General features: G+C 56.9%; 3 protein-coding genes across 4 annotated transcripts in view; 2 read left to right on the top strand and 1 right to left on the bottom strand.

Annotated features, from left to right (window-relative positions):
* IPO13 (importin 13) overlaps positions 1–9,422 on the top strand; it is a 31,921-nt gene extending 22,499 nt beyond the window's left edge. Inside the window, exons 15-20 of one of the 2 annotated variants that reach the window (XM_065673546.1) lie at positions 965–1,017; positions 7,963–8,029; positions 8,181–8,239; positions 8,352–8,441; positions 8,572–8,753; positions 8,869–9,422. In XM_065673546.1, coding sequence (XP_065529618.1) covers positions 965–1,017; positions 7,963–8,029; positions 8,181–8,239; positions 8,352–8,441; positions 8,572–8,753; positions 8,869–8,968 — 551 coding nt within the window. In that variant the 3' untranslated portion in view covers positions 8,969–9,422. The remainder of the gene's footprint in view (positions 1–964; positions 1,018–7,962; positions 8,030–8,180; positions 8,240–8,351; positions 8,442–8,571; positions 8,754–8,868) is intronic. The other variant, XM_065673547.1, reaches the window with a different exon arrangement.
* DPH2 (diphthamide biosynthesis 2) lies at positions 8,352–12,485 on the bottom strand. Its single transcript, XM_065673548.1, has 6 exons — positions 12,262–12,485; positions 12,067–12,179; positions 11,705–11,925; positions 10,887–11,525; positions 10,559–10,744; positions 8,352–10,461 (listed from the first exon to the last, which is right to left on the bottom strand). Exons 1-6 carry the CDS (start codon positions 12,409–12,411, stop codon positions 10,331–10,333), a joined length of 1,440 nt encoding a protein of 479 aa, XP_065529620.1. The 5' UTR covers positions 12,412–12,485; the 3' UTR covers positions 8,352–10,330.
* A 319-nt stretch (positions 12,486–12,804) lies between these two features.
* On the top strand, positions 12,805–20,226 carry ATP6V0B (ATPase H+ transporting V0 subunit b). The gene is made up of 8 exons (XM_065673544.1): positions 12,805–12,876; positions 15,761–15,809; positions 17,336–17,419; positions 17,882–17,959; positions 18,552–18,621; positions 18,942–18,993; positions 19,316–19,506; positions 19,897–20,226. The coding sequence occupies exons 1-8, from the start codon at positions 12,810–12,812 to the stop codon at positions 19,921–19,923; spliced, it is 618 nt and encodes a 205-aa protein (XP_065529616.1). The 5' UTR covers positions 12,805–12,809; the 3' UTR covers positions 19,924–20,226.

Genomic DNA, 20,226 nt, shown 5'->3' with positions numbered 1-20,226 from the left:
GGGGAGGCGGAGATGCCTCCGTGCAGGAGCAGGCATATCTGCAGGAGGAAAGGGGAGAGCACAGAGCCCGAGCTGTGCCAACGCTTGGATGTAAGCTTTGCTCGTGCAAGCGGCCATGCAGCTCGCTCTGTGCCCAGGGCTGTGTGCTCCCACCCACCCCATGGGTCCCTTTCGGGGGGTGGCCAGCCCTGAGCAGGGTGAGCCCTTTCTGCTGAGCCCATGGGCAACAGGAGACGGGGGAATGCCTGACCCCACGGGGTCCAAGACGTGTCTGTGCACAGTGGGATGCCAAGGTAGGGTGAGTGGTGCTGGCATGGAGATCTCTGGGCACTGAACTGCTCTCTCCCGGGAGGATGCTGGAGGAGACCTCCAGGAGGATCCTGGACTCAGGGTCTTGGAGAACATCTGGGAACAGGGCGGGAGGGTGACTGTGCCAGGGGCTCCTGAGCAGCTGGTGCTGGTGACAAGCATGTGCACGCCTGAGCCCGGCTGGGCCTGTCGAGCGTTTGCTGAGGTGCTGTCGTTCACTTGCAGTTATCTTCCAGGACCAAACAGTGCTCTGAAGACACCCGCTCGGTCCCCACAGTGCAAAAAGCTCTAATTCTCCTTGTGGAGATGGTGCCCAGCTAGCCCCTGCTCCTCCTCCTCTTCCTCCCCAAGGACACAAAGATCTCCTCCTTGGCTCTGCAGCACCCAGGTGCTAGCTGGAGGCCCTGGGGCTTCAGACCCTTTCCTTTGCAGTTTCTTTCTGTTCTTGGGTTCTCCAAGTTTCATGATTTTTTGTATGTTTTGTTTCTTTAACTTGCTTCAAGCTGCTCATGTTGCCCATCCCTTTCCCTACACACCCCTCCTCCCTTACACTCCTGTTTTCACTTGTAAATTCTTTCTGTATCACATAACTATATGATGTTGAGTTGCTGTTTGTATGATTTTTCTCTTAAGTTACATCTTTATTATATTTTAGGGCCCAGGGATCATCCTGATATTGTTGATTCATTTATGCAACTCCTGGCACAGGTGTGTTTTAGTTTCTTATTCATTCACTTTCTGTTCTCTCTCTTTCTCTTTTTAATTCGATTTAAACCTATTTTTAGCTTTCTGTTGACAACGTTTTTTTTTCCTTTTAGTTGAATATCGAGTTTCTCCATCTGTTTCCGTGGAAGTTGAAAACAAAACATTCTCCTTTAGTTCTGGGTCCGCACCATCCCCAGGGCAGTGCCCTCCTCTGCAGGGCAGCCCCCTCCTCTGCAGGGCAGCCTCCAGCTGCCACCCCATTGCCTTTCCAAAGCCTGTGTGGGGTGCTTGGGGCTGATGCCTTGGTTACCCTGGGGTGACAGACAAATTAGAGCATTAAGTGGATATTTCCTAATCTGTTTACCTGCCCTGTGATGGGTCCTTTGGAGCGGGGATGGGCTGAGCTGGCTGCTTTGCCCCTGATCCAGTGGGAGGAAGCCCATACCCATGGTAGCAGGCAGCTGCCAGGGTTTGGTCCTGAGCAACGTGGTTGTGATGGCATCTGGACCTGCCAGGGTGCCACACTGCCTCCCAGCCCAACAGCCTCTCGGTGTGCTGGCAGCCCCTGTGCTGCTGGCTCGGCGATGCGCGGGGATGGTTTGCATTGGTGTGGTGGGGGCTGGCTCATGGGGCTGGCACTGCTGTCACCACTGGTGGTGGTGGGCAGGCAGGGCCATTGCTATGCTGTGTGTTGGGAGTAGCAGGAGCCCAGCATGCTCCTCAGCCTGCTGCAGCACTCGGGAGAGAAGCCCTGATGTCCTTGATGTACTTGGTGCCCCATCAGAGATGTTTCCCCCGGCACCTACCCAGAGGGTGTGTTGGTGGTGAGGAGGAGCCCCAGAGAGAAACTTTCTGCTTCGTTTCTGTAATAGTGGGACCTCTAAACATGTGCTGGCCCGATGGCTGTGCAGGAGCACCCACCCAGGCAGCTGCCAGAGCTGTGGCCATCCTGCCCTTGCTGGCAGCCCAGGAAGGATGCCTGGCATGTCTGAGTGGTAAGCTGTGAGAGCCCTCCAAAAGTTCTTTGGTTCATGTGTGGGTCTTGTGGGGTGGATTGGGCAAGGGGGCTGCACTTCAACCCCCCCCCCCCAACCCCAGACAAGGTCTGCTCCTCACAGGTCTCACTTTGATGCCCAGATTCTGCTGGGACCCACTGCATCTCACCAGCCATATTGCAGCATTTCTTCCCTGCTTTTCAACTTGAAAGATATAACGTGATTTAGGTTATCAGAAAGCATTTGCAGCTTTTGCTGGTGCTGGTTTTGGAAGCTGTGACCTTTTAACAAGGGTTTTGAATGTGATGGGAGGATGGTCAATGGGGTCTGTGCATGAGGTTCGTGGAGGTGTCCTCCCAAGTCACTCAGTGCTGGCAGGACCTCTGCTTGAGCACTGTACTCAGTCTGAAGCACAACATTTCTGTAGGTACAGACTAGAGAGCACAGAGAAAAGCATCAGGGAAGATGAGCATCTTGCACACATGGTGGGGAGGAAAGGCTGATGAGAGCCTGATGAGCTGCATGAGTCTTAGAGCGTGTGAAAGGTAATGTTCCAGTCATGGCTAAACAACCCTTTTCTGTTCTCCTTGAGTGGGACAACTGGACAGGACAGGACAGGAGGAAATAAAGGAAAAGGATCCAGGTCAGGCAGTGGGAGGTCTTTCCAAGAGTGCGGGGAAGCACTGGAAGATCACTTGGACAGCTGCTGTTGCTTAGAGGGCTTGAAAGGTCTCAACAAGCCTTGTTGCTCTTGGAGGGCAGGCAGAGGTGATCTTGTCAAGGGGCAGAGCATGAGGTGACCCTGAGAGACTCTTCTAAGGCTGTTTGTTGTTTCTTTGGAAAGTGCTGAGTTTCTTTCTGGCTTGGGGTCCTTTTCTGTGTCTGGACAGAGCACGTTTGTACTCTCTTGGAGAGAAAGTGCAGCCATGCTGCCGCTTCCATGGGGTGTGCTGGGAACACCCATTCCAGATGCTGGGAAGCTGTTACACACTGCCCTCATGGGCAGGATCTGCAGGCAGTGCTGGGGCTGCAAGCTGGCAGCTGGCCTGGTCTCCAGTGTGCCTATCTCCAAACAGCCTGCATCCTTCAGAGGCTCTGCTGCAGGAGCAGCTCAGAGGCTCCTACTTCTGCAGCTTTTCTGTCTTGGACCACTGCAAGTCTGCTGCCAGCCCACCACCACCCAGTCAAGACCTGATGTTTTCTTGGGCCTTTTAATTCCAGCAACCCCATGGAAACCAAAGGATCCCATCCCCATCCTCTGCCCACACACACGGAGGACTTTTTTCAAGGTTTCCTCCTCTTCTTTGGCCTGCCTCTCTTCCCAGGCTGATGATCAGGCAGGGTGCTTTGAAACCCATCAAGAAGTGGCCTCACCATCCCTGCCTTGCTCCTTGCTTTCAAGACTTCAAGTGGTGTCTGATGGCAGAGATGCATCCAGCCAGTGTTCCAGAGAAGACTCTGGAAAAAGAGTCTCTGCAGTGATGCTGTTGAGCATTTGTAGATCATAGAATCATAGAATAGTTAGGGCTGGAAAAGGACCTTAAGATCATCCAGTTCCAAACCCCCTGCCATGGGCAGGGACATCTCACACTAGACCATGTCACCCAAGGCTCTGTCCAATCTGGCCATGAACACTGCCAGGGATGGAGCATTTACCACTACTTTGGGCATCCTATTCCAGTGCCTCACCACCCTAACAGTAAAGAACTTCTTCCTTATATCTAACCTGAACTTCCCCTGTTTAAGTTTAAACCCATCACCCCTTGTTCTATCACTACAGACCCTGATGAAGAGTCCCACTCCAGCATCCTTGTAGACCCCCTTCAGATACTGGAAGGCTGCTATGAGGTCTCCACGCAGCCTTCTCTTCTCCAGGCTCAACAGCACCAACTTCCTCAGCCTGTCTTCATACGGGAGGTGCTCCAGTCCCATGATCATCCTCGTGGCCTCCTCTGGACTTGTTCCAACAGTTCCATGTCCTTTTTATGTTGAGGACACCAGAACTGCACACAATACTCCAGGTGAGGTCTCACAAGAGCAGAGTAGAGGGGCAGGATCACCTCCTTCGACCTGCTGGTCACGCTCCTTTTGATGCAGCCCAGGATACGGTTGGCTTTCTGGTCTGCGAGCGCACACTGAAGCCGGCTCATGTTCATTTTCTCATTGACCAGCACCCCCAAGTCCTTCTCCGCAGGGCCGCTCTGAATCTCTTCTTTGCCCAGTCTGTAGCTGTGCCTGGGATTGCTCCGACCCAGGTGTAGGGCCTTGCACTTGGCTTGATTGATCTAAGGATTAAAGTCAGAGAGAACTGCAGATCTCTTCAGATCTGATTTTGACATGGCGGCAGCTGTGTTTCATCCCAGCCTGTTCAGCCTGTGGTGCCCTTGGCAAAGTAATGCTTTTCCCAGAGCAGCAGCAATTTTGGACCCAAGAAAGGATCAAGGTGGAGACTCCCACTTCCCTGATCATCTGCTCCTGTGGTTAATCATCCTGGTGGAAATACCATCTTCCTTGCCTGGTTTCTCCTTGCAGGCAGTGGTTTTGTCTTTTCTTTCTACCAGCAAGTACTCTTTTATCTTCTGATAACTCACATCTTACCACCTGATAGCAGCACATCAGCCCTCTGTCACCAGCTCACAGGGAGCCATCTCTCTGTGTAGCAGGATTTCAGTTGACTTTACAGTATATTTGTTTGGGCTTGGTTGCAGCCTGTGGCACTGCCCAGTTGGTGCAGCTGGTTGTTTTGCCAGTGTGTTAATTGGCAATCCATCCTTGACGATGGCTGCATGAGAACATGCTTCTTAAACCAAATCTCTTATAGATGCTAGAGATCCTGTAGATGTTGTAGCTACTCAAAGCTAAGTATAAAATAACCAGCCTGCCTTAAGGCTGCATGGAGTGGTGCCAGCACCCTTTGCAGTGAGATCTGTCCTCAGCTGCTCCCCTCCTGCCTCTGCTGTGTGCTGGGAATGGTGCAGAGCATCGCTGCTGCTGTGCCCGGGTGAGCATCCTGCCTGGAGAGCTGCAGGGCTCAGTGCTGCCTGCACAGCCAGAGCACCTATGCCCAGGACCACTCAGCAGTGATGGCTGGGGCTGCACCCAGGTCTGCAACAGCACAACCAGGCAAGTTCTGGTGTCTGGCAGCTCTCACCCACTCTCTGGCCAGCGGACATCGCTCACGTATGTGCTTCCTATTGCAGTTTCCTCACTGGGGTTGCAGGCACATCCATGCAGCTCCAACAGGGAACCACACTGGCATGGACCTGTGGAGGCACTGTGGTGACCTCCCCTGACCAGAAGCCCCAGGGCAGACTGGGCAAGCAGGGCCTTGCCAGGCAGAAGGTGCAGGACTGACCTTTGGTGGTGGCACAGCCAGCGCTGTCCCCTACCTCCTTCCTTTCTTGAGCTGGATGCAACAGTCCTTGAGCTCTCCACCACACCTGCTCCAGCCAGAGTCCTAGAGTCCCATGGAGGACACGGGCTTGGCATCCTCCATCCCTGGTGGGCAGGCAGTGACCGCTCCTCTCTAAACCTGGTGCTTGGCCGAGCTCACATGCGTTTTCCGAAGCTGGAGGCTCTTCTCCACTGGGCTTATGGTCTGGGAAGAAGTGGTAGTGCCAGACACAAGGCCTTGATCTGTTTGTTCTGGAGATCTGGAGGAGCTGACAGTGCAGCCCCCCACTGTCCCCTGTCTGCTGGAGGAGTGGGGTTTGGTGTCCCTTCCATGCCTGCCTGTCTCTGAAGAACTGGACACAGAAGAGCTTGCTCTGAAGGTCTCTTTGGGGTCTCCCAGCCACCATGGAGAAGAACCCGATGCCCTTTATGTGGCAGCCTGCAGGACAGCCCTTGCTGGAGAGCCAGTGCCTACCTCTGCAGTGGCTGCTGCAGCAGAGGATGTGAGGGTATGTTTGAAAGCATTTAAAGACCTGTCCTCATCCCAGAACGTGTGAGCAGAGCTGCTCTGGCAGGAGTAAAAGGCCCCTGAGCTGAAGCAGGGTTCCTGGTGCTGGGGAAGAGCACTGGGACCTAACCAGTGCTCCTTGCTAATGGGAGAAGCTGCACAGGGTCCCATCTTATGGGGGTAAACAACATCTCTCTCTGAATTAGACATGTATATGTGTGCTCAGATTGGGCTTGCAGTCCATGCTCCCTTGGTGGAGTTGTCTTACGGGAAGGAGCCCTCCCAGTACTGGCACACTTCCTCTGTGGCACTGGTGGAGAGAGGAGCAGATGCTGCAGTGAGTCTGCAGGAGAGCTTGAGGGGCTCTGCCTGCCGTGGGTCTGGTTTGGCCAGGAGAAGCACCCTGCAGGTAGGTGTCAACCTGAGCGTGTTGGGAAATTCTTGTGCCAGCTGAACAGTCTTGCAGTGCACAGGACTCAGGTTTAAACCCTTGGGTGGGCAGGGTGAAGGACCCTGCAGCTGAGTGGTATCATGGGGGTCAGCTGCTCTTGCATGCTGCCAGGGAGAGGCTTGGGATCACCACTCGGGAGCCCGCTACCCCAACAGTCTCCCATGGCTAGGACTGCAGTGTCTTTTGCAAGCATTTGTCTGGAGTGGGCCAACTGAACAGCAACAGCCACAATGCGTAGATGTGTTTCTAGACCATTGACCAGGCACTAGCTACCCTTCCAGTGCTGGTGCTAGCGTGTCAAGAGGGCTGGTGTACACAGTCTGTGTATATATACACACAGGTATAAGTGGCCCCTGTGAAGGTCTTCACTTGTATCTGGTGTGCCAGATCTGCCTGTATAGTGATGCTTCAGTAGCCAAACCTGAGTCCTCTCTTTCAGTGTGTATAGGGTCAGAAAGGAGATGGGGCAGCCCTGAAACCTGCAACTCAGCTTCTTGGTCTCCAGCATATGTTCTCTGCACTGGGCAGATGGCCGTGGGCTTTCCCTGTTGAAGAAGGGGTGGGAAATTGGTCTGTTTTGTTCCAAGTAGAGACCATGGCTGTGGGCAGATGGCCATGCATCCTGGGTGCTGCTGGCTAAAAGCTGTCACTGCTTTTATCTGAGGGGAGCAGTCTCAGAGGTCAGTACTTGCCCTGCACACAGCTCAGCCCAAGGGCTGCCTGCCTGGTATCCTGCTCTTCGCGCTCCAGGCACAGACCAGGGCCACTGGCTGCTGTCCCCAGTGTCACAGTGACAGGACAGGGGGCATGGCTGCCATCCCCAGTGCTGGCCTGCAGCAGTGGGCACGGTGGCATGGTGGTGAGGGCACAGACGTGGCTGCCTTATGTAGCAGGATCGCTGTGGCAGAGCTGAAACCCTTCCCATGGAGTGGAAGGTGCAGGCTGAAACATTTCTGTCCAGTAACTGCCCAATGCCAGCACAAGGTGGGACAAGCCACTGCACGAGATGCCACAGCTTGGGGTGTCCCCAACAGCAGTGCTTGGCCCCTAACAGGGCTGGTGGAATCACATAACAAAGTGTTTCTGATCTCAAGAGTTGCTACTCAGGAACCACCAAGCGATGCTGGCATCTCCTTGTCATTTGTGCCCAAGCAGAGTGAGCTGCTGGCCCAGTCTGGGGTTACCACTTGAGCCAGTTGCTGTGACCCCATGGATGCCAGCGTCTTCAAGAGGAGAGCAGCAAACCACACACGTGGCTGGTCTCTGCATGGCCACTGCCTGGTTCTGGTGGGACAGGCACTGTGTCCCATCTCTTTCCAAAGTGTTTGTGTGCATACTGCCCACCGTGGCATTTATCCTCGGATCTTGGGGTCAGCAGACTCTGAGTGTAGCAAACTGCCTGGCTGTTTGATTGACACTTTTTGGGAGGGTGGGGAGAAGTGATGCTTTCCTGCTGTACTGTGTGAATCTGCCGTTTATCCTGGCTGTGCACAGGTAAGTGTGCGTCCAGGCAGAGGCTGTCTGGGGCACTGGGTTCCTCGGAGGCTTCCTGGCTGCCTCTGCAGCGCTGGGTTTATGCTGCTTGTCTGTGTGCGTTGCAGGCTCTGAAAAGGAAGCCGGACCTCTTCCTGTGTAGCAACCTGGATGTCAAAGCAGTGTTTCAGTGTGGTGAGTACCATGCTCCAAATCACTCTGCAGAGAAGCCAGGCCCACTCCTCTGGAGTTGGGCACAGACCAGCCAGGGGCGGGGGACCATAGGGCTGATTTGGGATGGCATGTAGGGTTTCTGGCTGCTAACCTGAGCAATTTCTGCCTTCAGGTGTCCTTTCACTCAAGTTCCCAGAGGCGCCAACAGTCAAAGCATCCTGTGGCTTTTTTGTGAGTATCGTGGCATCGTGTAGCCCCCCAAGAGCTGGGAGGGCAGGAGCAGGGCTGACGGTTGGGTATGGAGCCTGCTGTGGCACTGATCGGGCTGGGCTCTGTGTTGCAGACAGAGCTGCTGCCCCGCTGCGGAGAGATCGCCCCCGTGGGACAGGTCGTGCATGAGAACGGCAAAGTGCTACTGCAGGCAGTGCTGGAGGTGAGAGATGCCAGGGCCACAGAGCTTTGGGCTCTGTTCCTGAGCAGCATCTCTGCAGAGCTGTGGTCGGACAGCCCGGCAGTATGGGTGAGTGCAGGCAGGGTGACAGGGTCTGTCTGCTCTGTGGCAGGGTGTCGGTGGCCAGGCTTCCCGCAGCCTCATGGATCACTTCGCAGAAATCCTCTTTGCCTTGAACAAGCACTGCTTCAGCTACCTGAGCGTCTGGATCAAGGAAGCCATGCAGGAGGATGGCTTTCCCTCAGCTCGTGTCAGCCCTGAGCAGAAGGAGACCTTCAGTCAGCAGATCCTCAGGTTTGTGTGCCCTCACTGTGGCAGCTGTCCCCCACAGGATGTGGTGGGCCTGACTCCCTCTGTGTGGCCTCATGCATCCCTCCTGCTTCATTTTTGTCCTCTCCCTCTGTCTTAGCAGAGAGCGTGTGAACAAGAGGCGAGTGAAGGAGATGGTGAAGGAGTTCACCCTGCTGTGCCGAGGGCTGCATGGCACAGAGTACACAGCAGACTACTGAGCAACTGGCCAGGACCGTGGACAATTTGCCTGGACCAGCTCTTCCCCGCAAGGAAGTCCCCTCATCTGCCCCACCCTGCTGCAGTACGGCTCATAGAATAACCCTCCACCTAGAATTAACCCACTCGGGACGCTCCTCAGCTAGATTTGGTGGCCGCATCTCGGTGTCAGCATCTTTGTTCTCCCCAGCATGCTCCCCCCTCGCAGGGGACAGGAGTGCAGGCTGCAGGAGGCGGCAGCAGGGAGGAGGAAGCCTGGGCAGGACTGCCCCGCACCCAGGCTACCAGCCCTTCCCTGGCACTTCCCTGTGGGTGCCTGTGCCCGCAGCGGGGAGGCTGCCCCTCTGCCCGTGGCAGTGGCTGGCTGAGCGGGGGGGGTTGCCCCCTGCTTTTATTTGTATGTGTGTGGTTGGGAGGGGGGAGGCCCTGCACCTAATTATATTAAGAATATTTCTATGTTGTGGCTGTCATTATTGTGGTGACTGGACTTTGCCTGCCTCTTGCCTCCGGGGAGGAGGCTAGTGGAGGCACCTGTATAAAGGTTGGGGTGACTCAAAGCCTCCTGTCCCTCCTGGCTAATGGGAGAGATGCAAAAGCAGCCCATACATGCTTGCCATGCTCTCCTGCCTGGCATGGAGCAGGAACAGTCCTGCCCCACATGAAAGGGGTGACGCTCCATCCCCAGTGAATGTGGGGTCCTCCCTGCAGTACAGTATGTGTGTGCCCCACTCCTCCTCAGATCAGGTGAGGGGCTTGCTCAGTCAGAGCTTTCTCCCCCTTGCCTTAACTCCCCAGCCCAGCTTGTGAACAGGCTTTCATTTCTGGGTGGTCCCAGGTCTCGGCTTCTGTTCTCTTGGGCTGGTTTTAGCTGATGCTCCCAGAGTGAGCTAGGGGATGTCAACAATCTGTTTTCACTCTGGGACACCTGGTATCACTCCCGTGTTCCTCAGCCCATGTTTTATTCTAGAAGGAAGGACTCACAAGTTCTTTTCAGTTCAGATTCAGTTAGCAGCCGTAGCCTACAAAAGCCTCGCTCCCTGGTGCTGCAGGCTCATGCAGAGCAGTGACCTTTCCATGTAGGACCAAAGTTGCCCTGCACTGGGGAGCTTTTGAGGCTGTGTCTGGGCAAAGCAACTCGCCTGGCCCTGCTGCTGTGAGCACCAGGGTGCTGCTGGCATCCTCAGAAACAGAGGCAACTCCTGCTCTCCCACCATGGTACTACTGACTGAAGGCTGCATCCAGCACAGAGCCAGATGGTGGCAGGTCCAGACTCCTGAGAGACCCCATTGGTCCAACATATGGCAGGCCATGCCTGGGCTCCCACATGGCTCTGCTCCTTGCTGGCTGTCAACGCTGCTGCCAGATCAGGACTGCTCACGCCCCTCGTCCTCGTAGGCAATGGCAATCCCTCGCCGGCCCTGCACAGCCTTGGAGATGGGTGTCTGTCCCAGCTGTTGCTCCAAGCCCCGCCAGCTGCGGGACTCCAGGAAAGAGGCTGTGAGGAGAGAGAAAGGGAATTGTTACTGGGAGCAGAGAAGGCAGCACTGCCCCTGCACTGGGGCTCAGCCCCAGCATGAAGCTGAATCACAAACCAGCAGGGCTGATCTCTGCAAGAGCATTTGTCTGGTCCCTGCATGCGAGGGCAGCGCTGGGGGCCAGCTGTGAGGCTGGGGGGTCACAGAGGTGGGTGGCACGCATCTCCCCCGTGATCAGTGAGATGTCAGGAATGGCCTCTGCTGCAGGGATGGCTGGTGGGAGCTCAACATGTGCACAGGCACCTGTCAGAAAACAGTAACATTATCCTGGTGCTCACATCTACCCTCTGGCCAGCGCAGAGCAGCAGGAACTGCAGCCTCCAGGCAGGGAAGCAAGGCAGGATGTGCCCCAGGAGGGTGCTGGGAAGCTAGTTTTAGCTATTACCTGGCAGCAGGTCTCGGAAGTCAGTGAGGTAATTCCCTGTCCATTCACGAGCTGGATTACAGGCCAGTTCCAGCTCATAGGGGGTTACAACAGGCCGGTAGAAGTCACTAGAGTCTAGCAAGGAGTTCTGAGCACAGGCCACCAGGACAAAGACATCCACCTCCAGGAAGTTGGCCAACTTGGCAGGGTTTGGCTTCCCCACAGCCAGTGTGTAGCTGCGCTTGCCAGCCCGGCGCAGCAGCTCCCGGAGGTGCTGCAGCACATCCAGGTAGCCTGCCACACCGAGGGTGCCCACCAGGATGCCCACCACTCGGGCATCCCGGGCCCGCTCCACCAGGTAGAGCCGTCGCATCAGGGCACGGTTGACATTGAGGGTCTCCCTGCGGCCACAGTTGGTGGTGGGGTCAAAGGAGCTGAAGGAGCAGCAATTCCAGGTCAGCATGAAGTTGGTAAGGGTCAGGCCCTCGGTGCCCACATAGAACATGGCACAGTTCTGAAGCCCTCCCGGTGCCTCTACCAGGAACTGGCGACCAAACTGCCGCTCCTCCCCAGGCAGTGCAGGGGCAGGAGGGTCTCCATACACCACCCTGGAGAAGATGATATTGGGATACTCGGGGCACAACTGCTGCTCCAGCTCACCTGAAGGAAGATAGGAGTGAGAATAAAACACATCCCCAGATGCAACCCACAGATGGGACAGCAGATTGGGTGAGAGGAGGGAAATCAAGCCTGACAGCGGGGACCGCCTGCTCCCCCTGCGGCAGCAATGCAGAGAGCAGAGCAGCGCCAGAGACCACTCCCTGACCCCGAGCACTCACCCATCCCATGGGCATAAACCACATCGCTCAGCACCACCACACGGCTCTGCCGGTCGGCGTAGAGCTCCCGAAAGGCCTCTGCGCAACGCCCGATATCCAGGGGCTGCTTCCCGAAGATGTGCAGCACAGGGAGCTTCCCGCAGGGGCTGAGGCAGGCCGGGCCGTAGTGCAGCACCGCCTCGGCACACGCGTGCTCCGCGGCCACTTCGTCCACGCAGCAGCTGCGGGGAGATCCCGGTGTCAGACCGGCTCTGCACCGCCGAGCTCTTCCCACTCCGGCCCTCGGCCCTGCCAGGCAGGGGACAAGCACCCCGTTCCTGCCCGCAGAGGAACGCCGGCAACCCGCCCTGCCCCACACCGACCTGCCGTACGTGGTGTCTCCCAGGACATACACCTCAGCCCCGGTCTCCGCCTCCATCCGCGCCGCCACCGTCGCTGCGTCCGCCAGGAGCTCGTCCGGGAACTGGAGGGCGACCTGGGGAATGGGGACCAGGGGTGAGGCAGCAAGGAGGGGAGACCCGCTGCCCCCGGCCTCCTCCGCCCCCGGCCCCGCTCACCCTGCGGAACCCGCCGCCGCGTACGAAGGCGGCGGCCCGGCCCATCTCGTAGAAGCCGTCGAGGTCGCCCCGCGGTGCCGGCGGTGCCGCCGCCGTGCCCAGCTCCCGCCGCAGCGCGGCCTCCCCGTCGCTGCTGAAGGCCGTTGCCATGGCGCCGCGGGGCCGCGCGCTCCACACGGGCGCCTCGGAGCCTGCTTCCGGGAGAAGGCCCCGCCCTCCGCGTCCGCGGAAATCCCGCCCCTGCTAAAGCGGAGCCTATCGCGCCTTACGGCATGGCGGAGGAGGAGAAGAGCAGCCAATGAGAAGGGGCGCTTTTTCGCGGTGTGTTATGGTCTATGTAGTTCCCTCGCGGCTGTCAGGCCCGGCAACCAATAAGCGGGCGCGATAGAACCGGTAACGTCACACTACTCCCGCCCGGGCCCTGCGGTTCCGTTCACGTGTGCCGCGCGAGTCAGGTGACACACGCGCGCTCCCGGCCCGCTCGGCTCGGCTCGGCTCCGCTCCGCTCCGTCCGGTCGGTCCCGTCCCGCACCGCCGCCGCCGCCGCCATGACGGGGCTCGCGTTGCTGTACTCGGGGCTCGGCCTCGCCTTCTGGACCACGATGCTGGGCGTCGGTCAGCGCCGGGGCTGGGGTCACCGACAGCGGGGGGTCGCGGGGACGGGCTGTGGGGCGGGGGTTGTGGGGCAGGAGGGGGTCTGGGCACTGCGGTTTGGGCTCGGAGAGGGGCTGTGGTGTGGCAAAGGAAGGGGGAAGCGGGGAGCGCAGCGCTGACAGGCCCCCGGTGGCTGAGCTGCTCACGGAGGAGATGGGAGGACTGGCCTGTGGCTCCGGAGCGCTGCTGTGGGGCTCCTTAGGCTGCATGTCACCCCATGATGCTCTCGGCTGCTCCCTCGGGGGGGTTGGACCCCCAGCAGTGTCGTGTGTATGTCAGGCACCCTTGGACGTGTGGCTTTTGGTGCTCTGAGCCTGTCCGGCTTCAGCAGCCCATCTGCTCTGTGTATGTGAGGGGAGGACGGTGCTGGTGCCAGTCAAGCGTTCGGTTTACGTTTGGCAGACCGGGGGGGGTAAAGGCAGGTGCTTGCTTCTCCAGGCTGTGACAGTGAATGTCTCCTGGGCAGAGGAGGTCACCCTCCTGCTTTGCCACAGCATAAATAAAGGTGCAGTTCTGTCCGGATGATAGCAGAGCTGGTGTGTGGCTGTGCTGCAGCTTGTGGCAGCCCAGGCTCTGCTGCTGATCGCATTGGGCACAGGGGCACGGAGGACTGCCCATGGGGTAGTGGATAGATTTTGTGCTGCAGCTGCTGGTTATTTCCTCTTTCAGTGCAGGGTGAAGTGGCCACAAGCCAGGCAGAGGCTGAGGAGACCTTGGCTCCTGCTTCAGTGTTTGGGTGAGGGGAGAGACTGAGTCAAAAGCGGAGGGTGTCTCGCTCCCTCATGTTCCCAGGGCCTGGTGAACCCAGTGCCAGGGTCAGGGCTGCCTTACTGGGTGCTCTGAATCATGGGCTCACACCAGCGCAAACTTGGCTGTTGGAAAATCTCAACGAGCTGAGCCCAGATATTCTTAACTTCCCCTTCCCTGCTCCAATCCCTTTGTAGAGAAGGCCTGAGCAGGAAGCGGTCTTGTTCGGTGCACTGTTGCAGTGGTGTTTCTTTAGTGCCTTCTCTCCTTGTCCTGAGCCCTACTTTGGTGCTCTGGTCCTGTTGCCCTGACTCTTTTCTGTCCTTATGGCTACAGGGCTGGAAGCCAGAACTCACAGGAAAGCGTCTTTCACCCTGTTCCTTTTGTATATGAATCCAAGGCTACACCTGCTCTTGAAGAGGTATAAGACGCCCTCAGGATCCGCCCTGAGCTGGTTGTAGCTCTTCTTTCCTACTCCTGGGGAGTGAGGGCAGCTGGGGCTGGTTGGGTTCAGTTCCTGCTCCACCACCCAAGCAGCAAAGCCAAAACACAAGTCACAGACTGGCCAGTCCCAGCACAGTGGAGATCACCCCTGAAGGTCGCCAGGCGTGCAGGCTGGGATGTGGCTTCCCTCGACGCTCCCTGGCCATGGTGGCACCGTTCCTCCTTTGTGTGCATCACTGCAGGGGAGGGGGCACCCTGATTCTGCTTCAGGAGGAGTGACGAGCATCACCACTTCCCCTTTCTGGGCCAGCTCACCCAGCAGTGCTTGTATGTTGTGAGGGGGGTGCTGAGCCCCTAGTGTGAGGTGTAACACACAGGGATGATGGGGACTTCCCTGCTGTAAGGGCAGGTCTGCCTATGCTGCCAAGGCCCTCACATGGGATGAGTTGTCCTGCAGAACATGTTTTGTGGTCTCTTTTAAGCATGTCATAAGTCTCCCATTTCATCTTTTCTTGGCTGTACGCAGGGCTGGCATCACACAGCCACTGGCTCTGGTCAGCGATGGTAAAGGCATCTCTCTGCCCTCCTTATCTGGTGTGGAGCAGACAGTGCCAGTGCTGCCTGTGCTTATCTGTCCCTTAGGGCTGGATCACCATCCCTTTTCCAGCTGTGCACAGTGAGCAATGTGAAGAGCAAGTGTCTCTTCTGGTCTATAGCTGGTTCTCCTGCTCAAGAGCTCAGACTAAGGCAGGGTTTTGGTGCACTTTGTGCTTGGGCTGTGCAGCGATACTGGGTGTGACTCCCCGCTGCTATTCAGCATGGGAGAGGAGAACTCTGGGTACAGCAGGGCAAGCTGTCCTTGTATCCCTTCCTGGAAAGGAAGAGCCTGTCTGGGTTTCTCAGGGCTGCACTTTGGTGTCTCCTGCCTGTGTTGGAATATGATTTATCTGGAAATGACTAACCCTAGGGGGAATGCTGAGGGCAACAGGCATGTCTTGAATGTCCACAGCCTTGGAAATGTGGGTGCTGGAGGGCAGCTGCAGGTGTTGATGGGATCTTGGATGAATGGCACAGACCGTGGTGTGATGGTGATGGAGCAGCATGTGATGGTCAGTCAGGGCGCAGCCTTGCTCCTCTGTGAGAGAGAAGAGCTCACAGCTGGTCGCCATATGCCATGGCTCTCCAGCAGAGCTCAGCCACTGGGAGGTGTGAATGGAGACCATGTTGGGGCTCAGGGCTATGGGTTTGTCATCACCAAAGCCAGGACAGGGTTGCCCTTGAACCCCTGTAGCCCAGCACAACCTCTGGGTGCTCAGTGGGGTCAGGGAACAATGGCTGCAACAACCGCAGTGATCCTCTGCTGGGTGAGGACTGGAGTATCACAGTGGGGTCTGGTAATATCACATGTCTGGGCTATCTCTTTCCTGAGCTGATGTGGGAGTGCTGGGATCAATGGGTTTGGATTCTGGGAGGGGAACAGACACCCTTCCTCACAGCTCTGCGTGCCTGAGCCGGTCTTCCCAGTAGCCCATCTCCATGCTGTGTTGTGCTCCTGGGCCTCTGCTATGGCACTTCAGAGGTGTGGGAGGAAACAGCAGTGCCAGGAGGTCGCGGGTGCCTGTCTGAAGGTTTCTGTGTCACTCTTGCTTTCCAGGGATCTGCTACACAATATTTGACCTGGGCTTCCGCTTCGATGTGGCCTGGTGAGTTCCCTGTGTTATCCTCAGGGCCGTGTGATGAGATGGGCAGTGTTGGAAGGGCCTGCAGGAAACCGCTTGCTTTTGAGCAACAGGCAGTGATCCTGCATCACAGGGCAATAAGAGCTATGGTGAGTGGTGCCTCTGCTCTGTGTGAGGCAGGATAGATGCAGCGCATGTATGTGTGACTGGCTCCATACAGGGTCCTGGTGCAGCCATTGTTGCCTTTCCCAGCCCAGGCTTCCCCTTCACAGTGAAATTTTGGGAGGAAGATCTCAATCTATGCGGGCAGTCTGCTGGTTGGCAGAGAGAGGCTCTCGTGTCCATTGTCTGGCAATACCCAACCAGTCGTGGGCTGCATGACTGAGTGGGGGGCACCTGTTTTGGGGCCGTGCACCGTGACTCAATTTGATGGATGGACCACTCAGTGGATAAAGAACTGGCTGGATGGCCGCACACAAAGAGTTGTGGTCAATGGCTCAATGTCTGGCTGGAGACCAGTAGCGAGTGGTGTCCCTCAGGGATCGGTGTTGGGACCGGTCTTGTTCAACATCTTCGTCGCTGACGTGGACAGTGGGATTGAGTGCGCCCTCAGCAAGTTTGCTGATGACACCAAGCTGTGTGGTCCGGTTGATACGCTGGAGGGAAGGGATGCCATCCAGAGGGACCTTGACATGCTTGTGAGGTGGGCTGATGCCAACCTTATGAAGTTCAACCATGCCAAGTGCAAGGTCCTACACCTGGGTCGGAGCAATCCCAGGCACAGCTACAGGTTGGGCAGAGAAGAGATTCAGAGCAGCCCTGCAGAGAAAGACTTGGGGGTGTTGGATGATGAGAAAATGAACATGAGCCGGCTTCAGCGTGCTCACAGCCCAGAAAGCCAACCGTATCCTGGGCTGCATCAAAAGGAGCGTGACCAGCAGGTCAAAGGAGGTGATCCTGCCCCTCTACTCTGCTCTCGTGAGACCTCACCTGGAGCATTGTGTGCAGTTCTGGTGTCCTCAACATAAAAAGGACACGGAACTGTTGGAACAGGTCCAGAGGAGGGCCACGAGGATGATCAGGGGACTGGAGCACCTCCCATATGAAGACAGGCTGAGGAAGTTGGGGCTGTTGAGCCTGGAGAAGAGAAGGCTGCGTGGAGACCTCATAGCAGCCTTCCAGTACCTGAAGGGGGCCTATAGGGATGCTGGGGAGGGACTCTTCATTAGGGACTGTAGTGACAAGACAAGGGGTAACGGGTTCAAACTTAAACAGGGGAAGTTTAGATTGGATATAAGGAGGAAATTCTTTCCTGTTAGGGTGGTGAGGCACTGGAATGGGTTGCCCAGGGAGGTTGTGAGTGCTCCATCCCTGGCGGTGTTCAAGGCCAGGTTGGATGAAGCTTTGGGTGGCATGGTTTAGTGTGAGGTGTCCCTGCCCATGGCAGGAGGGTTGGAACTAGATGATCTTGAGGTCCTTTCCAACCCTAACTATTCTATAACTTGGGGGCTCATCCTGTGTGCTAACTCAGGGCACTTCTTCCTTTCCAGGTTTCTGACGGAGACCTCACCTTTCATGTGGTCCAACCTGGGCATTGGCCTGGCCATCTCTCTGTCAGTGGTGGGAGCTGCCTGGTGAGTGGGGCTGGCTCTTCAGCAGGCTCCTGCTGTCCCACCTCAGTAGCTGTGCATACACTGTGGTTTTCCCACAGCAGAGCAGGGGCAGAACAGCATGTGCATGCAGGGGTGTGGAGCTGTGTGGGTCATCACAGCAGTGGGGCCAGGTTGCTGTGCTCCCGGGGTGTCTCAGCAGATCACCTTACAGGTGGCAGCACGGAGGCAGGAAGAACAACCTTAGCTCTCTGGAGGCTGTATGCCTGAGCCCAGGCCATGCAGTGGTGGCTCCTGTGCCGCAGCAGTTCTCCTGGTGTAGATGGTGGAGTGTGGGACCACTTGTACCCTGGGGGTGGACAGGTCAAGTCTGCAGTGTCCTGCAGCTGCATGCCCCGTTCTTTGCTCAGCTGGAAGATCCTGGTTTCCCTATTGAATCTTTCTGCGAGTGCCAGATCCTCCACCAACCAGCCTTCTCTGCCACAGGGGGATTTATATCACTGGTTCCAGCATCATTGGTGGTGGAGTCAAAGCCCCTCGGATCAAAACCAAGAACCTGGTGAGGTAAGCACAGACCTGGAGTTCATGCTCATGTTGTGCCTGAGTAGGGCAGGTTCCAGCCTGGTGCAGAGGCTCCTGTCCTGTCTCTAGCTGGGTGCTGCTGGCAGACTGTTCCTTTCTGAGCTGCTGATGCTGTTTGCTCTCAAAACAAAGAGCTCTAAAGGAGCCAGAGTGCTGCCTTGAAGAGTCACTGTGTGATATCATGCAGTGAATAAGCCCAGTGTGTTCAAAACAAACACCCTGAGATCACACTTCCTGCCCCAGGAGAGGGTTCAGCTGGCCAGACCTTGCACAGCCTTTCCCCTAAGGAACAGAAGGGGGCTGGTGGAGGGCAGGGCTCCCCAGGCCTGGTTCCCACAGGGCTGTTGCTGCTTATTCAGGTGGCACAGTGCAACCAGCACCCAGCCTTTCTGTTTGGCAGCTCCCCCTTGTTTGAATGGCAAGCAGTGGGTAGGCTGCGCTGCCTTTCTGCCCTTGGTAGCAGTGGGGCAGGCTTAGATATGGCTGTGGGGGGTTCTGGCTGCTGGCTGGCTGGGTATGAAGTGGTGGGGGCTGCTCTGGGACATTGGGCTTAGACTTTGCCTTTCTCCCACAGCATCATTTTCTGCGAGGCCGTGGCCATCTATGGGATCATCATGGCAATTGTCATCAGTAACATGGCTGAGGTATGGGCTGCCCCTGTGGGCCACAGTGGGAATGGGCAACTGGGCACAGACCAGTGTTGTGAGCACTGGTCTTGTGGCAGCTTTGGGCACTGTTGTGGCTCTGCGGGCCCTTGGGTTGGTGGTCTGTGTGGAGGTCCTTGTGTATGCTGAAGAGCAGGCTGGGGAGCACACACAAGGCAGATGTCATGAAGACACTCAGGGACATGGATGCAGGGACCAACTCTGGCCAAAATGTGGTGGCCTCATGCTGTACGGGGAACAGGGACCACTCCCAGACACCATGAACTTGCCATTAACCCAGCCCCTTTGCTTTCTCTCAGCCTTTCACTGCAGTCATCCCAGAGGAGATTGGAGCCAGGAACTACCATGCAGGTAAGGACTGCTTGGTCACTGTGAACATTACGACACCCTGACTGCCACTTTCTGACCCGCCTGCTGTAGGTGTCTGAAGGACAAGTGACTCCTCTGCCAAAAAGTGGCTTTTTAATTACCTTCTCAAAGCAATCCTGCACCCTGCTGGGTGCTGTCACTTGCTGGTCTGGAGCTGCGGGAGCCAGGATGCAGCCAGGAGGACACTGCTGGGGCTTGGCAGCCCTGGCTCTCCCATCACCTGGAGGCAGAGCTGCTTGCAGCACGCCCCAGGTACAGGTAGAAGGGGGTTACCCCCTGCTCTCACAGTGTTTCTCTCTCATAGGTTTCTCCATGTTTGGGGCTGGCCTGACCGTGGGGTTGTGCAATCTCTTCTGTGGGGTCTGTGTGGGCATCGTGGGCAGCGGGGCTGCCCTGGCTGATGCCCAAAACGCCAGCCTCTTCGTCAAGATCCTGATTGTGGAGATCTTTGGCAGTGCCATAGGGCTGTTTGGCGTCATCGTTGCTATCCTGCAGGTACCTGCCTCCTGGGGCCACCAGGCTTACATGAGCACAAGGTGCCTGTCACCCTGAGTGCTCTTCAGCTCCAGGGAGACACGCCTAGGCTCCAGCATCATGCTCCGCACTGGGACAGGGAGGCCGCTCGCAGGGTTTGGGGTGGCGGCACGGCTCTCCCCACAGCATTCTGTGCCTCTATGCAGTAATGTGAACTCTTGATGGTCCCTCTGAGCAGCTGTCACCAAGTGTGTCACCTTGGGTGTACCCTGTGTGATGCTCATGTCTTATCCATGAGGTGATAAGCTGTCTGCAGCTTCTGGATGGTCCTAGGGTGCTTGGGTGGAACTGGGGTGCTGGGCTAGGGCATGTGGGGCACAGCCTAACCTCTTTTCTGTTTGTTCTTCCTAGACATCTAAAGTAAAAATGGGCAACTGAGCCCTGTTGCACCCAGCCTGTTCCAGCCCACCCCATTCCAGCCCACCCCAAGAGGTGCTGTATATACTTATTTAATGTTTCTATCCTTGACTGGGGTGAGAGCTGCCCGGCGGCAGGGGCAGGAGCCCGGCTGTGGAGAGCCCCTTGCCGCCAACCCATCGGCCCGTTGGAAGAAACAAACTTCTCTGTGTGACAAATCCTGCCCCAGCAGCCTGGGCCCTGCTGCTGCGTGTCCCCGATGTGTGTAGAACCTACCACCAGTGCAGTTCTGTGTCTGTGAAATAAATAATGGTTCTCGTCCAA

The sequence above is a fragment of the Lathamus discolor genome, chromosome 3, assembly GCF_037157495.1.
Source record: "Lathamus discolor isolate bLatDis1 chromosome 3, bLatDis1.hap1, whole genome shotgun sequence".
NCBI classification, from domain to species: Eukaryota; Metazoa; Chordata; class Aves; order Psittaciformes; family Psittacidae; genus Lathamus; species Lathamus discolor.
This window is presented reverse-complemented; position numbering and strand designations above follow the sequence as displayed.

Bases quoted from the DNA above. Each gene is read 5' to 3' on its own strand.
- ATP6V0B (XM_065673544.1), top strand. From the start codon at position 12,810: ATGACGGGGCTCGCGTTGCTGTACTCGGGGCTCGGCCTCGCCTTCTGG. The intron at 12,877-15,760 runs GTCAGCGCCGGG...CTTGCTTTCCAG, and splicing joins GACCACGATGCTGGGCGTCG to GGATCTGCTACACAATATTT. The intron at 15,810-17,335 runs GTGAGTTCCCTG...CTTCCTTTCCAG, and splicing joins TTCCGCTTCGATGTGGCCTG to GTTTCTGACGGAGACCTCAC.
- DPH2 (XM_065673548.1), bottom strand. From the start codon at position 12,411: ATGGCAACGGCCTTCAGCAGCGACGGGGAGGCCGCGCTGCGGCGGGAG. The intron at 11,526-11,704 runs GTGAGTGCTCGG...ATCTTCCTTCAG, and splicing joins GGTTTATGCCCATGGGATGG to GTGAGCTGGAGCAGCAGTTG. The intron at 10,745-10,886 runs GTAATAGCTAAA...GTTTTCTGACAG, and splicing joins CTTCCGAGACCTGCTGCCAG to GTGCCTGTGCACATGTTGAG.